Consider the following 21,408-nt stretch of genomic DNA (forward strand, 5'->3'; position numbering starts at 1 on the left):
GCCCAGGGCGCATTAGTGGCAGGCCATGCCTGGGTGACGTTCTGACTTACCAGGCGGCATCCCATCAACCAGAGCATGTCCCATCGTTTCCATCGTGTCCCCTCAGATTTCTGTCAGCATTAATTTCGCATTTGTATTGAATTAGGGAAGACAGAGAGTTTTTTGTCCCAACCTTTCGCCTTTCCTCCGCTACTATGCCCCTTCTTTAAATAGGGAGGGGGAGAGGAGTTTTCATCCCATTCTTTAGCCAACCTCTGAGCCACTACCACTTCTCCATCCTTTCCTCTGAATGTGGCAGTTCCTAAGTAAGAGAGGGTGATGCGAGGGAGAGAACAACTCACAGATCTACTTGTGAATCTAGAGCGCGATGTCGAGCTGGAGGTCATCCCATGTAGATGAGACGGTGCGAGCCGCCCTTGCTGTGGGGGGACCATCACCGCTGATGGAAGAGGGGCACTAGAGGGTGTCGAGTGTTGTCAACCTTGCTGTTGTTCATTGCAGCCTTCCTTCAGTGGGAAGCGCCCCCTGCCCAGACACCGTTGTTGGGGTTAGAGCTGATGACGATGGCATAGTCCCCGAACGCCCCGACGGAGGGGCACCGTATTCGCTGGCGCGGTGCTTGACGTTGCAGATGATGGCGCCTTCGAAGATCCCATAGAGCGGTGGGACATCGCTGATAGAGAGCGTGGTGCGGCGACCATAGTAGATGAACTAGCCCATGTACATGCCCGGACATTGTCGATGGAGAGCGTGGCGCGGCGACCGCAGTAGTACTTATAGTAAAGCTAAGCAGAGACTGTAATTGTATAAGTTCATGGGGGAGCCCCTGAGTGAACAGTCCTTTGAATTTTAGGAGTACATTAGTCCTTTGCGTGATGAAATCACTTTGTAAGTGGTGAATTTGTGCAAAAATAAACAAATTTTTATCTTTTGTTATGACAAACAGCTTTTTAGCTTCCTCTTTTTGTAGAAGAGGTTTCGATGCCCTCCGACCCTTCCCATGGCTCAAGTTGCAAAAGACTAGGAGTGCGAGTGAATTAGTTCTGATTACGCTGGTGAGCAAAGAGGTCGTAGCCGCTAGGGCATAGGTCTCCCACAGCCCTACCAGTTGTACTCAGAATTTGTTCCCAAAATCTTAGTCCTTAGGACTTGTATGAGAAGAACGGAAAACTTAGATAAAGTTTGCTAAGATAGTATAGGAAGTGTTTGCAAGATAAACGTACTTGTATTATTTGTATCAGCCCCCGAGTGGGTCGACCCCTTACAATTCGTAGGGGTCTGATGTCACTAAAGATTGGGGATTTGTAAAGACAAAAACTGATAAGAAAAAGCATGCGTTTATTTAAGGGTAAAAATGACGTAGCTGCTCAATGTTTCAAGCGTTGGTGAAGACCTCGCCGTTGATGATTTTCATCTTGTAGGTGCCTAGGCGGAGTACTTCCGTGACGACGTATGGCCCCTCCTAGGGCGGGGAGAGCTTGTGGCGGTCCTTGTTGCTCTACACGAGGCAGAGGACAAGGTCCCCGACGTTGAAGGCTCGGTCCCGCACCCATCGGCTATGGTACCATTGCAACGCCTACTGGTACTTGTCCCAATGGAGGAGGGCAATGTCGCGAGCTTTGTCTAGCTGGTCCATGGCGTCTTGGTGGGATGCCTTGCCCCCCTGTTTGTCGTATGCTCTGATTCTTGGTGCCCCATAGTCAAGGTCTGTTGGGAGAACAGCCTCGGAACCATAGACCATGAAGAAGGGTGTGTAGCCGGTGGCCTGACTAGGAGTTGTCCTTAGACTCTGGAGCACTGCCGGGAGCTCGGTGACCCAGCGCGTGCTGAACTTGTTTAACCGGTTGAAGATCCTGGGTTTGAGGCCCTGCAGAAGCATGCCATTTGCACGCTCGACCTACCCGTTCATTCGGGGGTGCGCGATGGCTGCCCAATCAATTTGGATGTGTTGTTCATCGCAGAATCGAATGAATTTCCTGCCGGTGAACTACGTGTCGTTGTCTGTGATGATGGAGTTTGGTACTCCATAGCGGTGGATGATGTCGAGGAAGAACAACATAGCTTGCTCGGATTTGATCATGGAGATTGGTCGAGCTTCGATCCATTTCGTAAACTTATCTATGTTGACAAGTAGGTGGGTGAAGCCCCCGAGCGCCTTTTTGAGTGGTCCAACCAGGTCGAGCCCCTAGACCGCGAAGGGCCTGTAACACCTCGGGTGTTTAAATACTAAAACCTACTATGTCATCATATGTATTGCACCGCATTTTAGTGTTAGTAAAATTTTTGATATGCATACATTAAAACAAGTTTACATTTATGGATATGTGTTGACTTGTATGGTTTGAATCAAGTTCAAAATCTTTGTACTGCTTTGAAATTTCCGAAAACCCTGATTTTCAGTGTTTAAATTCTACCCTGAAAACCTAATTCAAAATCTATGCACATTTTTTGGTTGAGCCTAAAAGCAAAAGTGTAGAGCTTGTCAAGTTGTACAAAGTTTGTTTTTGGAGTTTTCAAAGTTGTTATATAAATTTTGAAGTAATTTGAAAAGGCGAAATGTACTTAAAGTGTCCCCTTTTGAATTTAAACTTGCATTTTAAAATGTAGACATAATTTGGGTATGGTTATTAAAGCAAAGTTGTAGAACTTTGAATTTGGAACAACTTTTATTTTTGGAGATTTTTGAGTTACTATACAAATTTGGGAGTAATTTGAAGAAATTAGATGAGTGGCAATTCGGTAATTAGTTGGAACGTACCAGCGGGCAGCTGTCACCATCGGCGACCTTCTTCGGCGTTCCAGGCATGCCCGTGGCCTTCTCTGGCTTCGCGTTGGCATGAGCAAGCTGCTGCATGTCATCTCCTCGCTTTCTGGCCGCTCTACAAAGCTTGTGCCGTCGCCGTTCTTCTCTTTTCCTCTCCTCTGTTTTTTCGATGCCGCCGCCATAGCTCCATCGAGCTCACGCCGTCGCCGTAGCGCCGTTCCAGTCATAGCAAAGCCTTCATAGCTCTGCTTGCTCCTTGCGCACCTAGCTGACCCACCCTTGTAGCTTGACTTCGCTAGGAAACGTCGCTCGGTGCCTTTCTTCCTCGTGGCCGACAGCGTCAGTGGTGACCCCGCTTCACCGTGGTCGGAGCTCTGTGGTGAGCCTCTATCCTTGCGAAGTGTTGTTCCATTTTCTCCATGTTGCCATGGTGCTTTATGCCTCGTTGCTTGATCATTTTGTCTACCATAGCCACCGGAACATCGCCGTCGACGATAGCCTGCTCCGTCATGACTGCTCTGCTCGTCGACCCGCCTTTTTGTTGCTCCTCCGGCTCGGCCATCGACTCCAACACGTTTGGGGTGAGCTCCTGATGCTTCCTAGACCTTTCAATTAACCGCTACCGGCCTTGTTTTGCTGGCGTAGCGTAGCTGCGCCATCATGGCTGCCATGGCCAGTGTCAAGCTCGAACCTCGCCGTGATTAGTCTAGTTAGTGCCACCAATCGACGCGCTGTGATGTGGGGAACATGGTAGTGCATTGGCCATGGCCGGAGACCTCACTGGTGGCAAACTACCAGTGGTCAAACCATGGTCATCGTGGTTGAGCGCGGGAAGACGACGCTGACAGGTGGGGTCACCCTGTCAGCGGTTGTTTATGTGAAAATGGATTTTTTTTTCTTTTTCAGAAATGAATGAATAGTATAAGTTTTTGTTATTTTTGTATAGAATTAATTAGAGCTCCAAAAATTATGAAAATTTTTATGTGACCTTTCGGTGATGTAAACTATTTAGGAAAAATATTAAATGTTGATTTTCAGTACATTTTGAATGTGATAAAAATTGCTCTAATTAATTAATGATTTTTCTAGGCTTTATTATTAATCCAAAAATTATGAAAATTGTTTTACCACTGAGTTATCATGTGATAAGCCTTCGTAAAAATTTTGAGCTCATTTTGAGAAAGTTGATTTATTTCATATCTTTTAATTAAATAATTAATTCATAAAAGCAAATAGTAAACCTTAATAATTTAGGTTTTGTTTGAATTTTGGATTGAGTGATGACCTTGGGTCATTAGTATAAAATAATTCTTGATACTTAAAGTAAGTGTTTGAGTTTTTGGAAATGTTTAGTAGTTGTTGGTTTGGCAACTGTACCGCGAAGGAAAGTTGTATTCAAGTTGTTAATTTTTGCATCCATTGTCAAGCATCATATTTCGTATCGCGCATCATATTAAACATGGCATTGTTGCTATGTGTAGTGAATGAAAGCGAGAACGTGGTAGTGAATCAGGTTGAGGAGGAGGTTAATCTGTCTGTTAAGGTCGGGTTTGATAATTGTGGAACGACTTCGAAACCCGACTTTTCCAACAACCAAGGCAAGCCCCAGATGCATTTAAACCTACCTTGTATTTTACAAGTTTTTATCGCTTTTGCTTTTCAATACTGCATTAAGTGGTTAGCAGTTGAATGAAAACCTAATTGGTGCATTACCAACCTTGTTTTTCAATATCAACCATGTTACCTGTTTCAATTTGAGAATACTTATTTATGCTTAGCCATGCTTAGAATGGTATAAGTCGGGTGATCACCGGTCACCTGTGAGATATAAATGGTTTCTTGGATATGACTGGTTATTTATATGATCATGAGATATGAGCATGTGGAGTAATAAATCTAGACCGGACGGACTCGGTGTATGGGAGCCACAATACATGGAGGTCTTGTGAGTGGGTTCTTTTCGTCTGAGTCGATTAAGACATGTCTGTTCTTGAATTGCATGAGGTGAGATTTTGTAGTACTGATCACATACTCCTGTAAGCCTTAACTTGGCTATTCTATTACGAGAATGGCTACTCGCGCACTGGGAGTGGAGAGATGGTGAGAGTAGCGTGTAGCCACGTGGCCATGGGCTGGAATGGTGGAGTACTGTATTCTCGGGTGGCGCAGACCTATTCTTGTTTTAGAGGATCTGAGGGTAGGTTGGTATATGGAGGTCAAGGACCTACATATGTCATGTGGTTGGGAATCCCCAGCTAGGTTTTAATCGGTTCGAATCATCGTTGTTCCTCGGTTATGGAGACTCAACTCACTGTTCATCATCGTAGTTAATAAATGAAACTTAAGAAAGATTTGAGAAAGAGTTTTGATATGAAGTTCATGATCTCATTATGGATCATGGCAGATTCATATATGGTCTTTATGAAGAATTAAATGTTGAATGAATCTGTTTAAAGAGCTTTTATGCAAATGAACTTCGTGTCTTGCTAAAGCCCTACCTTGAATCCCTGAGCCTACATTCTTAGTATACTCCATTTATATTTCAGTTAAGTCTTGTTGAGTACTTTTGTACTTAGGGTTCGTTAACCCTTGTTGCAGGTGAGCCTCATGGGCAGGTCTGTCTTGGACCGTGCTGCATGACTGTTGTTCAGGTCGATGATGATAAGTAAATGTGTGGCCCTTGGACAAGGCACTTTCTTTGTGTGTTATGTTTATGTTAATTACGCCACTCCACTACTATGGTTTGTAATAATAATCGTACTTAGTTTGTGAAACAACTATTTTGTAAATTAAGTTATTGTAAGACTTTCACTATTTTACTCTAATGTAGATATTTGAATAAATATTGTATTACTGCAATGACTGTGTAATGGGATCTTGCTCGAAAAATCGTGGATGATTCGGGGTTCCCTAGAGACACCCGACAATCTTCTTAAGTTACCGGAAACATATGCATAGTCATCAGAGGTCATTAGATAGTGACAGGTGCATGTAGGCCCTATAATTTAGGAGGTTCTACCACAGAGTAGTATCAGAGCGACCATTACAAAGTTTTTATAGTATGGTTTTACAAAACTTCAAAACGATTTGGGATGAATAAATTTAAAACTGATAATTTGGTCCAAATTGCTTCTGGCTTATCTTATTTCATTCTTGCCATTCCTTATTTGATTAAAAAGGCTTTATGTGGTGGAGTAGTAATCTTATTATGCCCTATATAATAAAAACTATTGTTTATGAGCTTTGATGTTTTTGTTCGTAAGAACGATTCATGCATCATGATTAATCCACTTGTTACTTCCTTTACCTCTGAGTCTGGGTTGGGTAGTGAGTCTGGGTTGAGTTGTATAATCCATCCTTGTTGCTCTTGAGACTATTATCAGATCGACTTACTGTTTTGAAATCTTGCTTCCTACAGTATGGCTCGTACCAAGGTAACTCCCTGTAAGTCCGTTGGACCTAAAGGAGTGCCTCGTCACCAGCTTGACCCTAGGAGTGATGGTGCTAGTAGTAGCAGCTTTAGGCTTGATCCCTAGACAGAGATATAGAGGCTTTCAATAGAGTTAGCACTGGCTACTAGAGATAGGACCTTGGATGTCATCCGGGTGGGCAAGTTAAAGGATCAATTGAGGTGTCGCACCACCGCTCATAAGAACTGTGAGCGTATGTTAGTTCATATGGTGGAAGGAAGAAATGAAGCTTGGCATAGAGAATATGTAGCTAGAGCCCGAGCTCATGAGTTAGAGTTCTATGTAGAAGACTTAGAAGAATACTATACCAATCTGCATAAAGAAGTCCATAGGCTGAATAATCTCCTAAATCCAAATCATGAGCCTCAAGCTGATGCAATGGACCTAGGTGTCATCATAGCAGATGATGATGAAGTGGAGGAAGAAGAAGTAGTGATGGTCAACGAAAGTGATGAGGAAGGTGGAAATGTTTTAGGAATGGATACCGATCATGAGGTTTGAGGTGATCGAGGAGAAGAGTAGAGTTGTAATATAGTGAGTTCTAGTTTAGTTGGGTAGTCTAGCTTAAGTGCAGACTTGTGTATAAATAAGTGAGCCCTATGTAATGTGTTTGTAGCAAGCTCTTTTAACAGTTCAATAAATGGTTGTGAATAAAGTTTGGTTTATTATGAACAGATGCGTTGTACTCGGGGTTCGAATGTTCCTAGTTCTTCGCAAGATGAGGATGGTATTCCTGATCCCCCACTAGTTCCACCAAGTTTGGTTGATGCTATCACAACACTGGTCAATGTGACTGTGGAGAATGCTCGATTGCTTTGGGAGTTAGCTCAAAGTAATCAAAACATGGTGCAAGGGAACCATGGTCGCAATCATCATAGGCAAGAAGTTACGTATGTTGATTTCACCGATGCAAGACCACTAGTGTTCGCCAAGGCTGACGAACCACTAGAAGCTGATGATTGGCTTCGTACCATGGAGCAAAAGTTTGATCTTATTCCTTGCACTGAGTTTCAAAAGCCTATGTTTGCTGCCCAACAGCTCAGAGGTGCAATAGGTGCTTGGTGGGCAAACCTTATGGCTATGCAACCAGTAGGTGTTCAGTTGACTTGGGCCAAGTTCCACACTACTTTCCGTACCCATTATATTCTAGAAGGAGTTATGACCATGAAGCTTGATGAGTTTCTTGCTTTGAAGCAAGGTGATCAAACAGTCATGCAGTATGTGGGCAAGTTCAATCACCTTTCATAGTACGCACCTAAACATGTTAACACAGATGCTAAGAAGAAGAAGTGGTTCATGCAGGGTCTAAATACCAAACTTCAGACCATGATGACTACCTGCACCAATGTCACATATCATGAGGCAGTCAACATTGCTATTGCATCCAAGGAGAAATATCGGCAGCATAAGGAGATTAAAAAGAAAAAGGGTGTGCCATCTGGATCCTTTGGTGGAAATCAAAAGAGGCAGAAGATAATCTATCATCCAATGAATCATTATCGTCCTCCTTATCGTCCACCATAGTTCCAAGCCAGTCAATAACCAAATGTCCATCCTGCTATAACTTATTCGAACTCCCAATAGTCAAATGTTCCTGGTGTTCGTGCTCCAACGCCCCAAGGCCACCATTACCCATGTTTCAATTATGGAAAGTCCGATCATTTCTCTAGGGAATGTCTATATCCTAAGCAATACAATCCAAATTTCCAAAAGGCTTTTGGAAATCAACAACAAGGTCAATCTTAGAACTAGAGCAACAACCAAAATGCTCAGAAGGGCAAAGATGAAAAGAAGACGGGGCAGGTTTTCTATATTTAGGCCAGGGAGATTCCAGAAGGGGAGCCCATGATGCTAGGTATGTTTCCTATCGCCGATCACCCTATAGTTATGCTTTTTGATTCTGGTGCATCTCATACATTCATCAATAAAACCTTTATCATAAAGCATGAAATTCCAATTGGGGAAACAAAGGAGAATTTTTATATACAGTCACTCGGGGGACGTCTGTGTACTATATACAGTCGCCTGGGGGACGTCTGTGTACTAAGGAAATGGTGTACTAGGTACCCATAAACCTAGGTGGGCATATTTTTCCCACTACCATGATTATTCTTAAGGATTAGGATATAGATGTGATCTTGGAAATGAATTGGATGTATCAGCATAAGGCTGTTGTAGATACTCTGAATAGGACAATAAGGGTGAGTTTGCCAGATAGTAATTCTCAGCTTCTTATCCAACTTCCAACCTTAAGGAGGTCAGTGGAAAAAGTTTGTGCAACTTCTGTCAAGGAGATTAGAGATATCCCGGTAGCTTGTGAATTCCCTGATGTTTTCCCTGAAGATTTATCCGGTCTACCACCTGATAGGGATGTTTAGTTCAACATAGATCTAAAACCTAGAATAGCTCCGATCTCTCGGAGACCTTATAGGATGCCTCCTAAGGAATTAGCTGAATTGAAGACTCAGTTGCAAGAGTTGATTGATAAAGGGTTTATCCAACCTAGTTCATCACCTTGGGGATGTCCTGCAATTTTTGTGAAGAAGAAAGATGAGACCCTGAGATTGTGTGTTGACTATCATCCATTGAATAAAGTAACCATTAAGAATAAGTATCCCTTACCTCGGATAGATTTACTTTTTGATCAACTAGCTAGAGCCAAAGTTTTCTCCAAGATTGATTTGAGGTTAGGTTACCACAAAATCAAAATTAAGCCTGAAGATATTCCCAAAATAGCATTTACCACCAGATATGGATTATATGAATACCTAGTAATGTCCTTTAGTTTGACAAATGCCCTAGCTCATTTTAGGTATCTGATGAATTTAGTATTCATGCCTGAGCTAGACAAGTTTGTAGTGCTGTTTATTGATGACATCTTAGTATATTCCAAGAACAAGAAAGAACATGCGGAACATCTCAGAATTGTTCTAACCCGCCTAAGAGAACATTAGTTGTATGCCAAGTTCAGTAAGTGTGACTTTTGGCTAAAGGAAGTACAGTTTTTAGGACATGTCTTGTCAGCCGAAGGAGTTGCAGTGGATCCAAGTAAAGTTAAGGATATACTAGATTGCAAACCACCAACCACTGTTCATCAGGTTTGGAGTTTTCTGGGAATGGTGGGTTATTACCGTTGTTTCATACCAGATTTCTCTAGAATATCCAAGTCCATCACTGGGTTATTGAAGAACCAAGCCAAGTTTGTCTAGTCATCTGATTGTGAAGAAGTTTTCCAAACTTTGAAGAGATTGTTAACCTCTGCACCAGTATTAGCACAACCCGATATTGAGAAGCCGTTTGATGTTTATTGTGATGCTTCTGGAATTGGTATTGGATGTGTACTAATGAAAGAAGGTCGAGTCATTGCCTATGCTTCTAGACAACTTAAGCAACATGAAGAACATTATCCAACTCATGATCTGGAGTTAGCAGCAGTTGTCCATGCTTTGAAGATTTGGCGGCATTACCTGCTTGGTAATACATGCCATATATATACAGATCACAAGAGTTTAAAATATATCTTTACTCAATCAGAATTGAACATGTGGCAAAGAAGATGGTTAGAGTTGATTAAAGATTATGACTTGGAGGTGCATTACCATCCTGGTAAGGCAAATGTGGTTGCAGATGCCCTCAGTCGTAAGAGTCACTGCAATTGTCTGGCAGTAAAAGCATGGATCTGACTTTATGTCAAGAGATGAAGAAGTTGAATATAGAGATAATTCAACAAGGTAGTTTGACCAATATAACTGTTGAATCAACTATTCGAGACCAGATTATTGCCGCTCAAAAAGAAAACAAGGGTATAGCCTGTATCAAAGAAAGAGTCAGGAAGGAAAAGCAGCATGCTTTAGGCTAGATGATGTAGATGTGTTATGGTTCAATGATCGCCTTGTGGTACCAATGGTTTCTTAGTTGCGACAGTCAATTCTTGAAGAGGCACATACCACTAGATTATCTATTCATCCGAGAAGTAATAAGATGTATCATGACTTGAAACATAGATTTTGGTGGACCAAAATGAATATAGAGATTGCTCGGTATATAGCCAAGTGCGATACTTGTCAAAGGGTAAAAGCTATACATTTGAAATCTGTTGGAGAGTTATAGCCATTGCCTATTCTAGATTAGAAGTGGGAGGACATTAGTATGGATTTTATAGTTGGTCTACCCAAGACATCAAAAGGTTTTGACTCAATATGGGTTATTGTAGATCGATTAACTAAGTTAGCATATTTTCTTCCAGTCAAGAGTATATATCCTACTATCCAATATGCCAAGATGTATTTAGCAAGAATCATGAGCTTACACGGTATACCAAAGACCACTGTGTCGGATAGAGGTACACAGTTTGTCTCTAACTTTTGGAAATAATTGCATGCTTTGTTGGGTACCAAACTTCTATATAGTACAACTTATTATCCATAGACTGATGGTTAGACTGAAAGAGTAAATCAAGTACTTGAAGATTTGTTAAGGTGTTATGTCCTTAACTATTCCAATAAGTGGGATAAATGTTTGCCTTTGGCTGAATTCTCATACAACAATAGTTATCAAGAGAGCATTAGAATGGCTCCATTTGAAGCACTTTATGGTCATAGATGCAGAACATCACTAAATTGGTCTAAACCTGGGGAAAGATGGTTCTTTGGAGTTGACCTGGTGAAAAAAAATAGAAGAGAAGGTTAGGCAGATATAAAGTAATTTGAAGATAGCTCAGTCCCGACAAAAGAGTTATGTAGATAGACGACATAGGCCATTGGTGTTTAACAAGGGAGATTTTGTATATCTGAAGGTATCACCAATGAAGGGAGTTACCCATTTTGGTGTTAAAGGCAAGTTGTCACCTCGTTATATTGGACCATTTCAAATATTGGAAAGGTATGGAAAGGTGGCATATGCTTCAAGTTACCAGAACATCTCTCAGCTGTGCATGATGTGTTCCATGTTTCACAATTAAAGAAGTGTATTCGAGTGCCTGAGCAGAATATTGAGGTTGAAGGAGTGGAACTTGAACCTGATTTGACCTATTCTGAATATCCTATCCGAGTTCTGGATCGGAAAGACCGTGTCACATGAAGGAGAACAATCAAATTCTACAAGATACAATGAAATCAATATTCCGAAGAAGAAGCTACTTGGGAATCTGAAGATTTCTTGCTAGAAAAGTTTCTGGAGTTTCTTGCGTTAATATAGAATAATGTTAGTTGTACTCTGTCGTTACAAATCATGTTTTGTAAAGAGACCTTAGCTGTTTTATGGATAGGTTTTGAATGTGTTCGCTCGACACATTTCCTTTTCCATTACTTACCCTCGGACTTTAAATCTCAGGATGTGATTTCTTTTAGGGGGAAGGATTGTAACACCTTGGGTGTTTAAATACTAAAACCTGCCATGTCATCATATGTATTGCACCGCATTTTAGTGTTAGTAAAAATTTTGATATGCATACATTAAAACAAGTTTACATTTATGGATATGTGTTGACTTGTATGGTTTGAATCAAGTTCAAAATCTTTGTACTGCTTTGAAATTTCCGAAAACCCTGATTTTCAGTGTTTAAATTCTACTCTAAAAACCTAATTCAAAATCTAAGCACATTTTGGGGTTGAGCCTAAAAGCAAAAGTGTAGAGCTTGTCAAGTTGTACAAAGTTTGTTTTTGGAGTTTTCAAAGTTGTTATATAAATTTTGAAGTAATTTGAAAAGGCAAAATGTACTTAAAGTGTCCCCTTTTGAATTTAAACATGCATTTCAAAATGTAGACATAATTTGGGTATGGTTATTAAAGAAAAGTTGTAGAACTTTGAATTTGGAACAACTTTTATTTTTGGAGATTTTTGAGTTACTATACAAATTTGGGAGTAATTTGAAGAAATTAGATGAGTGGCAATTCGGTAATTAGTTGGAACATACCAGCAGGCAGCTGTCACCGCCGACGACCTTCTTAAGCGTTCCAGGCACGCCTGTGGCCTTCTCTGACTTTGTACTGGCACGAGCAAGCTACTGCATGTCATCTCCTTGCTTCCTGGCCGCTCTACAAAGCTTGTGCCGTCGTCGTTCTTCTCTTTTCCTCTCCTCTATTTTTCCTGGCGCCGCCGCCATAGCTCTGTCGCCGTAGCGCTATTCTAGTCGTAGCAAAGCCATCATAGCTCTACTTGCTCCTTGCGCACCTAGCTGACCCACCCTTGTAGCTTGACTTCACCGGGAAACGTCGCTCGATGCCTTTCTTCCTCGCGGCTGGTAGCGTCACTGGTGACCCCGCTTCACCGTGGTTAGAGCTCTATGGTGAGCCTCTGTCCTTGTGAAGTGTTGTTCCATTTTCTCCATGTTGCCATGGTGCTTTGTGCCTTGTTGCTTGATCATTTCATCCACCGCAGCCACTGGAACATCGCCGTCGACGATAGCCTGCTCCGCCGTGACTGCTCTGCTCGCTGACCCACCTTTCTGTTGCTCCTCCGGCTCGGCCATCGACTCCAACGCGTTCGGGGTGAGCTCCTGGTGCTTCTTGGACCTTTCAATTAACCGCTACCAGCCTTGTTTCGCCAGCATAGCATAGATGCACCGTCATGGCCGCCATGGCCGGCGTCAAGCTCGTACCTCACCGTGATTAGTCTAGTTAGTGCCACCGATCGACGCGCTGTGATGTGGGCAACATGGTAGTGCATTGGCCATGGTCGGAGACCTCACCAGTGGTGAACTACCTGCGGTCAAACCATGGTCATCGCGGTTGAGCATGGGAAGACGACGCTGACAGGTGGGGTCACCCTATCAGCGGTTGTTTATGTGAAAATGGAATTTTTCTTTTTCAGAAATGAATGAATAGGTTAGGTTTTTGTTATTTTTGTATAGAATTAATTAGAGCTCCCAAAATTATGAAAATTTGTGTGTGACCTCTCTAGGATGTAAAATATTTAGGAAAAATATGAAATGTTGATTTTTAGTACATTTTAAATGTGATAAAAATTGCTCTAATTAATTAATAAATGAGTTTCCATGATTTTTATAGGCTTTATTATTAATCCAAAAATTATAAAAATTGTTTTGACACTTAGTTATCATGTGATAAGCCTTCATAAAAATTTTGAGCTCATTTGGAGAAAGTTGATTTATTTCATATCTTTTAATTAAATAATTAATTCATAAAAGCAAATAGTAAACCTTAATAATTTAGGTTTTGTTTGAATTTTGGATTTAGTGATGACCTTGGGTCATTAGTATAAAATAATTCTTGATACTTAAAGTAAGTGTTTGAGTTTTTGGAAATGTTTAGTAGTTGTTGGTTTTGCAACTGTACCGCGAAGGAAAGTTGTATTCAAGTTGTTAATTTTTGCATCCATTGTCAAGCATCATATTTCGTATCGCGCATCATATTAAACATGGCATTGTTACTATGTGTAGTGAATGAAAGTGAGAACGTGGTAGTGAATCAGGTTGAGGAGGAGGTTAATCCGTCTGTTGAGGTCGGATTTGATAATTGTGGAACGACTTCGGAACCCGACTTTTTCGACAACCAAGGCAAGCCCCGGATGCATTTAAACTTACCTTGTATTTTATAAGTTTTTATCTCTTTTGCTTTTCAATACTGCATTAAGTGGTTAGGAGTTGAATGAAAACCTAATTGGTGCATTACCAACCTTGTTTTTTAATATCAACCTTGTTACCTATTTCAATTCGAGAATACTTATTTATGCTTAGCCATGCTTAGAACGGTACAAGTCAGGTGATCACCGGTCACCTGCGAGATATAAATGGTTTTTTGGATACGACTGGTTATTTATATGATCATGAGATATGAGCATGTGGAGTAATAAATCTAGATCGGGCAGACTCGGTGTATGGGAGCCACAAGACATGGAGGTCTTGTGAGCGGGTTCTTTTCGCCTGAGTCGATTAAGACACGTCCGTTGTTGAATTGCATGAGGTTAGACTTTATAGGACTGATCACATACTCCGATAAGCCTTAACTTGGCTATTCTATTACGAGAATGGCTACTCGTGCACTGGGAGTGGAGAGATGGCGAGAGTAGCGTGTACCCATGTGGCCATGGGCTGGAATGGTGGAAAACTATATTATCGGGTGGCGCAGACCCATTCTTGTTTTAGAGGATCTAAGGGTAGGTTGGTATATGGAGGTCGGGGACCTACATATGTCGTGTGGCTAGGAATCCCTAGCTGGGTTTTAATTGGTTCAAATCGTCGTTGCTCCTCAGTTATGGAGACTCAACTCACTGTTCATCATCGTAGTTAATAAATGAAACTTGAGGAAGATTTAAGAAAGAGTTTTAATATGAAGTTCATGATCTCATTACGGATCATGGCAGATTCATATATGGTCTTTATGAAGAATTAAATGTTGAATGAATCTGTTTAAAGAGCTTTTACGCAAATGAACTTCGAGTCTTGCTAAAGCCCTACCTTGAATCCCCGAGCCTGCATTCTTAGTATACTCCATTTATATTTTAGTTAAGTCTTGTTGAGTACTTTTGTACTTAGTGTTTGTTAACCCTTGTTGTAGGTGAGCCTCATGGGCAGGTCTGTCTTGGACCGTGCTGCATGACTGTTGTTTAGGTCGATGATGATAAATAAATGTGTGGCCCTTGGGTAGGGCACTTTCTTTGTGTGTTATGTTTATGTTAATTACGCCACTCCACTACTATGGTTTGTAATAATAATCGTACTTAGTTTGTGAAACAACTATTTTGTAAATTAAGTTATTGTAAGACTTATGTTATTTTACTCTGATGTAGATATTTGAATAAATGTTGTATTACTGCAATGACTCTGTAATGGGATCTTGCTCGGAAAATCGTGGGTGATTCAGGGTTCTCTGGGGACACCCAACATTCTTCTTAAGTTATTGAGAACATATGCATAGTCGTCAGAGGTCATTGGATAGTGATAGGTGCATGTGGGCCCTATAATTTAGGAGGTTCTGCCACAAAGCCACATGATGGGGATAATCTAGAGTGCCTAGGCCAGGAGGTGAGTCTGTTGAGCGTAGTACTAACACCCTTCGCAGGTGCATACAATTTGCTCGGCGTTAGCTATTGCGGTGGGCCAGTAGAAGCCCTATTGGAATGCGTTTCCAACCAAGGTCCTCGGTGTGGCATGGTGACCATAGACCTCACCGTGGATGTCGCTCAGTAGAAGCCTTCCCTATTCGCTGGGGATGCAGAGCTGTAGGATCCCGATGTGGCTTCGTTTGTAGAGTTCACCTTCTACAAGAACGAAGAACTTGGCTCAATGTGTGAGCCATCGGGCTCCCATCTTGTCCACCGGTAGTGTGTCGTGGAGGAGGTAGTCGAGGTAAAGCCTTCTCCAGTCATTGAGAGGGTCGAGCTCTGCTGCTGGATCATCTTTAAGCTCCATGACCTCAGGGTCGGGCGGAGCAGTCGGTGGGTCGACCCCCAGGGCCAGATCAGATGAGCCATCATCAGCCTGTTCGGACCCCTCATAGCACACTGAGGGCTTATGTTGATCGCTGGCGAAGACACCCGTCGGCACTAGCTCTTGGTCGAATGCTGCTTTCGCGAGCGCGTCAGCTACTTTATTGAGGCACCTTGGGATGTGATTGAGTTCAAGGCCATCGAATCTATCCTCCAACTGTTGGACTTCTTGGTAGTACACCACCATCTTGGCGTCATGGTAGCTCGACTCCTTTATGACCTGGTCAACGACTAGCTAGGAGTCACCCCTGATGTTGAGGCATCGAATGCCTAGCTCGATGGCGATTCATAGGCCATTGATCAGCGCTTCGTATTCGGCGATATTGTTTGATGAGGGGAAATGGAGCCAAACCATGTACCTCATGCAGACCCCAAGGGGTGATACGAAGACTAGTCCCACGCCGACACCCTTTTTCATCTGCGATAAATCAAAGTACATCGTCCAGTACTCTTGATCGATGACTGCTGGTGGCATCTGGACCTCGGTCCACTCCACGATGAAGTTAGCCAGCACCTAGGATTTGATCACCATTCGGGGGCATAAGTAATGCCTTGATCTGTTAGCTTGAGTGCCCACTTTGTGGTTCTTCCTGTGGCATCTTGGTCATGGATGACCTCACCGAGGGGGAACAACGTCACGACTGTCATAGGGTGTGACTCGAAGTAGTGGCGTAGCTTCCTCTTAGTGATAAGGATGGTGTAGAGGAGTTTTTGGATTTGAGAGTAGCAGGTTTTGGAGTCAGATAGTACCTCGCTGATGAAATATACAGGGCACTAGACCTTGAAGGCATGCCCCTCTTCTTCCCGCTCTACTACTAAGGCGGCGCTGGCCACTTGCGTGGTGGCCGCTATGTACAACAGGAGAGATTCTCCGTTGCTTGGAGGAACCAGGACCGGGGGTTTTGTTAGAAGTAGTTTGACCATGTCAAGCGCCTCTTGGGCCTCGGCTGTCCACTCAAAGCGGTCGGCTTTCTTCAGAAGTCGATAAAGGGGGAGTCCTCATTCGCCGAGGCGCAAAATGAATCGGCTAAGGGCGGCGAGGCACCCTACGATCTGCTAAACCCCCTTTTATGTTCTGGATCGGGCCCATCCTTGTGATGGCTGAGATTTTCTCTGGGTTGGCTTCGATGTCGTGCTTGGAGACAATGAAGCCGAGCAGCATGCCCCTAGGGACCCCAAAAACACACTTTTTGGGATTGAGTTTGATGCCATTTGCCCGGAGTCTCGTAAAGGTTTGTTCAAGGTTGGCGACAAGGTGGTCAGCCCATTTGGACTTAACTATGATGTCGTCGACGTAGGCCTCAACGGTCCACTCAATGAGGTCCCCGAAGCAGTTGAGCATACAACGCTGGTAAGTTGCCCCAGCGTTCTTCAGATCAAATGGCATTGAAATGTAGCAGAACAATCCAAAGGGGGTGATAAAAGACATCACGAGCTAGTCGGACTCTTTCATCATGATCTGGTGGTAGCCGGAGTATGCGTTAAGGAAGTAGAGGGTTTCACACCCTGAGGTAGAATCGACTATTTGGTCTATGCGTGGCAAAGGAAATGGGTCCTTTGGGCATGCCTTATTGAGGCCCGTGTAGTCGACACACATCCTCCATTTCCCACTCTTCTTTTGCATAAGAAGGGGATTTGCTAACCACTCTGGGTGGTGTACTTCCTTGATGAACCCAACGGCCAATAGTTTTGCTATCTCTTCATCGATGGTCCTGTGCTTTTCCTCATCGAAGCGGCACAAGCATTGCTTCACCGGCTTGGAACCTGGGTGGATTTTCAAGGTATGCTCAGCGACCTCCCTCAGGATGCCTGGCATATCTGAGGGTTTCCACGTAAAGATGTCTTTGTTATCACGGAGGAAGTCAACGAGCGTGGTTTCCTATTCAGAGGAGAGCGTGGTACCGATGTGGACCTTTTTGCCATCAGAGCCGCTGGGGTCCACGAGGACCTCCTTGGACCCTTCCGCCGATTCGAACGACCCGGTTGATTTCTTGGTGTCAGACATTTTTTCGGCAACCTCCTCCCTAAGGGTGGCGAGTTCCTTGGAGGCGATGACTGCGGTGGCGTGGCCACAACATTCGACTTCGCCTCATGAGCGCGCTGGAAGGAGGTGTTGATGGTGATGACCCCACGGGGACCCAGCATATTTAGCTTAAGATATGTATAGTTGGGGATGGCCATGAACTTCGCATAACATGATCGTCCTAGGATGGCGTGGAAGGTTTTGGGGAACCCTACCACGTCGAAGGTGAGGGTTTTAGTCTTGTAATTGGACAGATCCCCAAAAGTGATAGGCAGATCGATCTGTCCTAGTGGTACGGCCTGTCTGCCAGGCATGGCGCCATGGAAAGGCACTCGAATAGGGTGGAGGTTCATTCGGTCGATGCCCATCTCGTCGAGCATGTTGGCATACATGATGTTGAGGCCGCTGCCTCCGTCCATCAGTACTTTCATGAGTCGCTTTGGGCTGACGATCGGATTGACAACAAGCGGGTACCTTCTCGGGTGTGGGACGACATCCGGATGATCGGTCTAGTCAAAGGTTATGGCGAATTCTAACCACTAGAGGAAGGCAGGCGTGGTTGGTCTAGCCGTATAGACATCGCGGCATGTGACCTTCTAGCAGCGTTTGGAGTCATAGGCCGCTGATCCTCCGAAGATCATGAGGGCGCCATTCGGCATTGGGAAGGCATCGTCCTTCTCCTCGACGTTGTTTGTGGTGGGGGCAGGTTCCTTCCCCTGCTCCCCTTTGTTGAGGCCTCTAGACAGCGCATGAGGCCACAATCCTTGTATAGATGCTTGGCTAGGAAAGCATGGTTTGGGCATGGCCCCTCGAGCATTTTCTCAAAGTGGTTCGGAGTGCCCTCTATGGGCTTTTGGCCACCCTTGCGGTTGGTAGCAGCCTTGAGCGAGTTGTCACACCATTGCTTCTTATTCTTTCTTTTGGCAGGATGGTTGGAGGTGCCTTCATCGGCACCCTCATCCCGCCTCGTCTTGCCATCGGAACGATTGAAGATGGCTTCGACCGCCTCCTCTCCTGAGGCGTGGCTGGTGGTGATGTCCAAGAGTTTCTTGGTGGTCCATGGGCCCCTGTGCCCTAGCTTATGAACCAAAGACTCACAGGTTGTCCCGGATAAGAAGGCTCCTATCACGTCGACATCGGCGACGTTAGGGAGCTCATTGCACTGTAGGGAGAAGCACCGGATGTACCCGTAGAGGCTTTCATCAGCCTTTTAGCAGCAGTTCTTGAGGTCCCATGGGTTTCTAGGGCATTTGTACATGCCCTGGAAGTTCCCCACAAAGATCTCCATCATATCTGCCCAACTTTGAATGGCATTGGACAGTAGGTGCTCCAACTACGCTCATGCTAAATCGCCCAAGAATAGCAGGAGATTTTGAATAATGAAATCATCATCACTCGCACCACCGGCTTGACAGGTAAGCCGATAGTCTTTGAGCGAAAGCCTAGGGTTTGTTTCCCTAGAATATTTAGGGATATTGGTAGGCGGTTGGTACCTTGGTGGGAAAGCGGCGTTGAGGATGTGTCGGCCGAAGGCCTGAGGGCCTGGCAGGCCAGGGCTTGGGCTCTGGTCCTCGCCACTATCGTAGTGTCCACTGCATCGAGGCTAATAGCCACAGTGGGCTCCTTCCCTTGCGTCACCGTGGGTGCGCCTATGGGCGTCAATGGTGCTGCGCATGTCGCGGTTGTGGCCAAGACATTGATCTGCCAGGACAGTGGTGTGCTGCCTGCCGCCTGGCGGTGTCTGGTGAACGGACGCGTCTTTGGTGGGGCACACTAAAGGTGTGTGTTGGCTGGCATCAGGCTCGCGTCACCGAGACAACGAGCTTTCCGCTTGCTACGCCGCCGCACACTCGAGAAACGTGCGAATTTCTCAGAGGGCCCAGCGATCCTTGGACGTCGCGGCCTCTGGAAGGCCGTGTAGCAAGGCCGTCACGGCGGTGATGTTTTGGCTTACCTTGTACCTATCATCATGAGGGAGCGAGGAGAGGTCATCAGGTGAGATGGAACTAGTCTTTGGACATCGGGCGAGGTGAGGTCTGCCCTCAAACATTGGGCGAGGTGGAGCCTAGCTTTTATTTGTCGGACAAGACCGAGCCCAACCCTTGGTGGTTGGGTGAGGCAGAGTCTAGCCCTTAGCCCTTGGGCGAGGTAGAGCTGGCCCACAGGCATTAGGCGAGGCGGAGCTGGCCCATGGGCATCGGGCGAGGCGGAACCAAACTCCCATCATTTGGGCAAGAAACACAGTGACGCCCTTGTCCATCCAGAAGTTTTTAACGTTCGATGGTTATTAGTTCCACCTCCTGGGGTACCTCGGTATTAGGTCCCCGACAGCGAGCGTTCAGCGGCTAGAAAAATTGGCTCTCTGGATGCAGGCGGTAGATGGAGGCGCATGCGTGGGAAGCTAGGGTTACCGCCGCCCCTTTCGTGCCATCCTTCCACTTTATAATCCTCACTGCCGCCTCCCCTCTCCCCATTCTCTCCCTTGCACTCACCCTCTACCTCTCCGCTCTGAGCTCTCTCACTTCCTCGTCTTCCTCTTCCTGGTCATCCAGATCCGACTGGTGCTAGCAGGTGATGCATCCTCCCTTCCTCTTGCTCTAGATCCATGGTGTTTGAGGCTCGATTCAATCTATGCTGACCTTTCTCTTCTCCCTCTCTTCATTTTTCATAGGTTTGAGGTTTGATTCATCAGGGTTTCATGGCAAAGAGAGCAGGTAACCTATAATCCCTCGTAGATCTAGTGTTGCTCCCTTTCCCAATCAGTTTTGTTGGGTTCCTAATGTATTTGAGCATTTGTAGGGTTCGATTTGTGCTGGTGACTTCGTTGGAGGTGAAAAGGCAAGTTCCCCCCCTAAGGTTTTGATCTGTTCTTGTTTCCCCAGATTGGATCTGCCTACTTGTCATACTAATTTCTTTTCCTCATGTGCAGATCTACCTTTACCTTTCCTTGCCTGCAGAACTTCTAAAAGCCCTATGACTTTTTTTGCAAGGAACTAGTGGTAACGATTTTTCTATTGAGCCCATGTCACTAGCCGATGATGATTGCTTACTATGAAAACTGAGCACATGTTCTTAGCCAACGATGAATGCTTATTTATTTTAAAAAGTGAGCACATGTTCTTGGCCAATGATATTACTTTATAAATACGATAACTAAGCATGTGTTCTTAGCCAATGATGCATGCTTATAATGTTGAACTAGCTATATCTGAGCTCTTGTGCATTAGGCGATGATGATATTATTTTTTGCTGACCGACTTGTTGAATGCTAAAAATGATCTTTTCTTTTACTGAGACATGCTTTGCATTTTTTTAACTGCAATAGATGAGCCCTACCGAGCAGAGATGCATGCTTATGATAAAAGCTATTGTTTTTGTGTCTATCATTTATGCCTACTTCATGAGTAGGTTAAGAGTGGCACATAATTCACAGCCTCAGATCACATATGCCCCAATGAGTGCCATGGATGAGGAACGTCAAGCCAATCTGAACAAAATTTTTAATTGTAATGACATAGAATGTGTTAACATGCTACGTATGCGTAGATCTCCCTTTTTCAACCTATATAACCTACTTAGGGACATAAACTTGCTAAGAGACACCATAAAATGTACTATGGAGGAACAAGTAGCAATGTTTCTCCATGTTGTGGGACACAACCAAAGATTTAGAGTTGTTCACCAAACATTTAGGAGGTCCATGG

At 44.2% G+C, this 21,408-nt stretch overlaps 1 protein-coding gene across 1 annotated transcript; it reads right to left on the reverse strand.

Annotated features, from left to right (window-relative positions):
- Nucleotides 1-15,475: 15,475 nt before the first annotated feature.
- LOC136452695 (uncharacterized) lies at nt 15,476-15,868 on the reverse strand. Its single transcript, XM_066453288.1, has one exon. It carries the CDS (start codon nt 15,866-15,868, stop codon nt 15,476-15,478), a length of 393 nt encoding a protein of 130 aa, XP_066309385.1.
- Between the last annotated feature and the right edge of the window lie 5,540 nt (nt 15,869-21,408).

This window comes from Miscanthus floridulus, chromosome 1 (assembly GCF_019320115.1).
Source record: "Miscanthus floridulus cultivar M001 chromosome 1, ASM1932011v1, whole genome shotgun sequence".
Taxonomy (NCBI): domain Eukaryota; kingdom Viridiplantae; phylum Streptophyta; class Magnoliopsida; order Poales; family Poaceae; genus Miscanthus; species Miscanthus floridulus.

Bases quoted from the DNA above. Each gene is read 5' to 3' on its own strand.
- LOC136452695 (XM_066453288.1), bottom strand. From the start codon at position 15,868: ATGGTGGTGTACTACCAAGAAGTCCAACAGTTGGAGGATAGATTCGAT.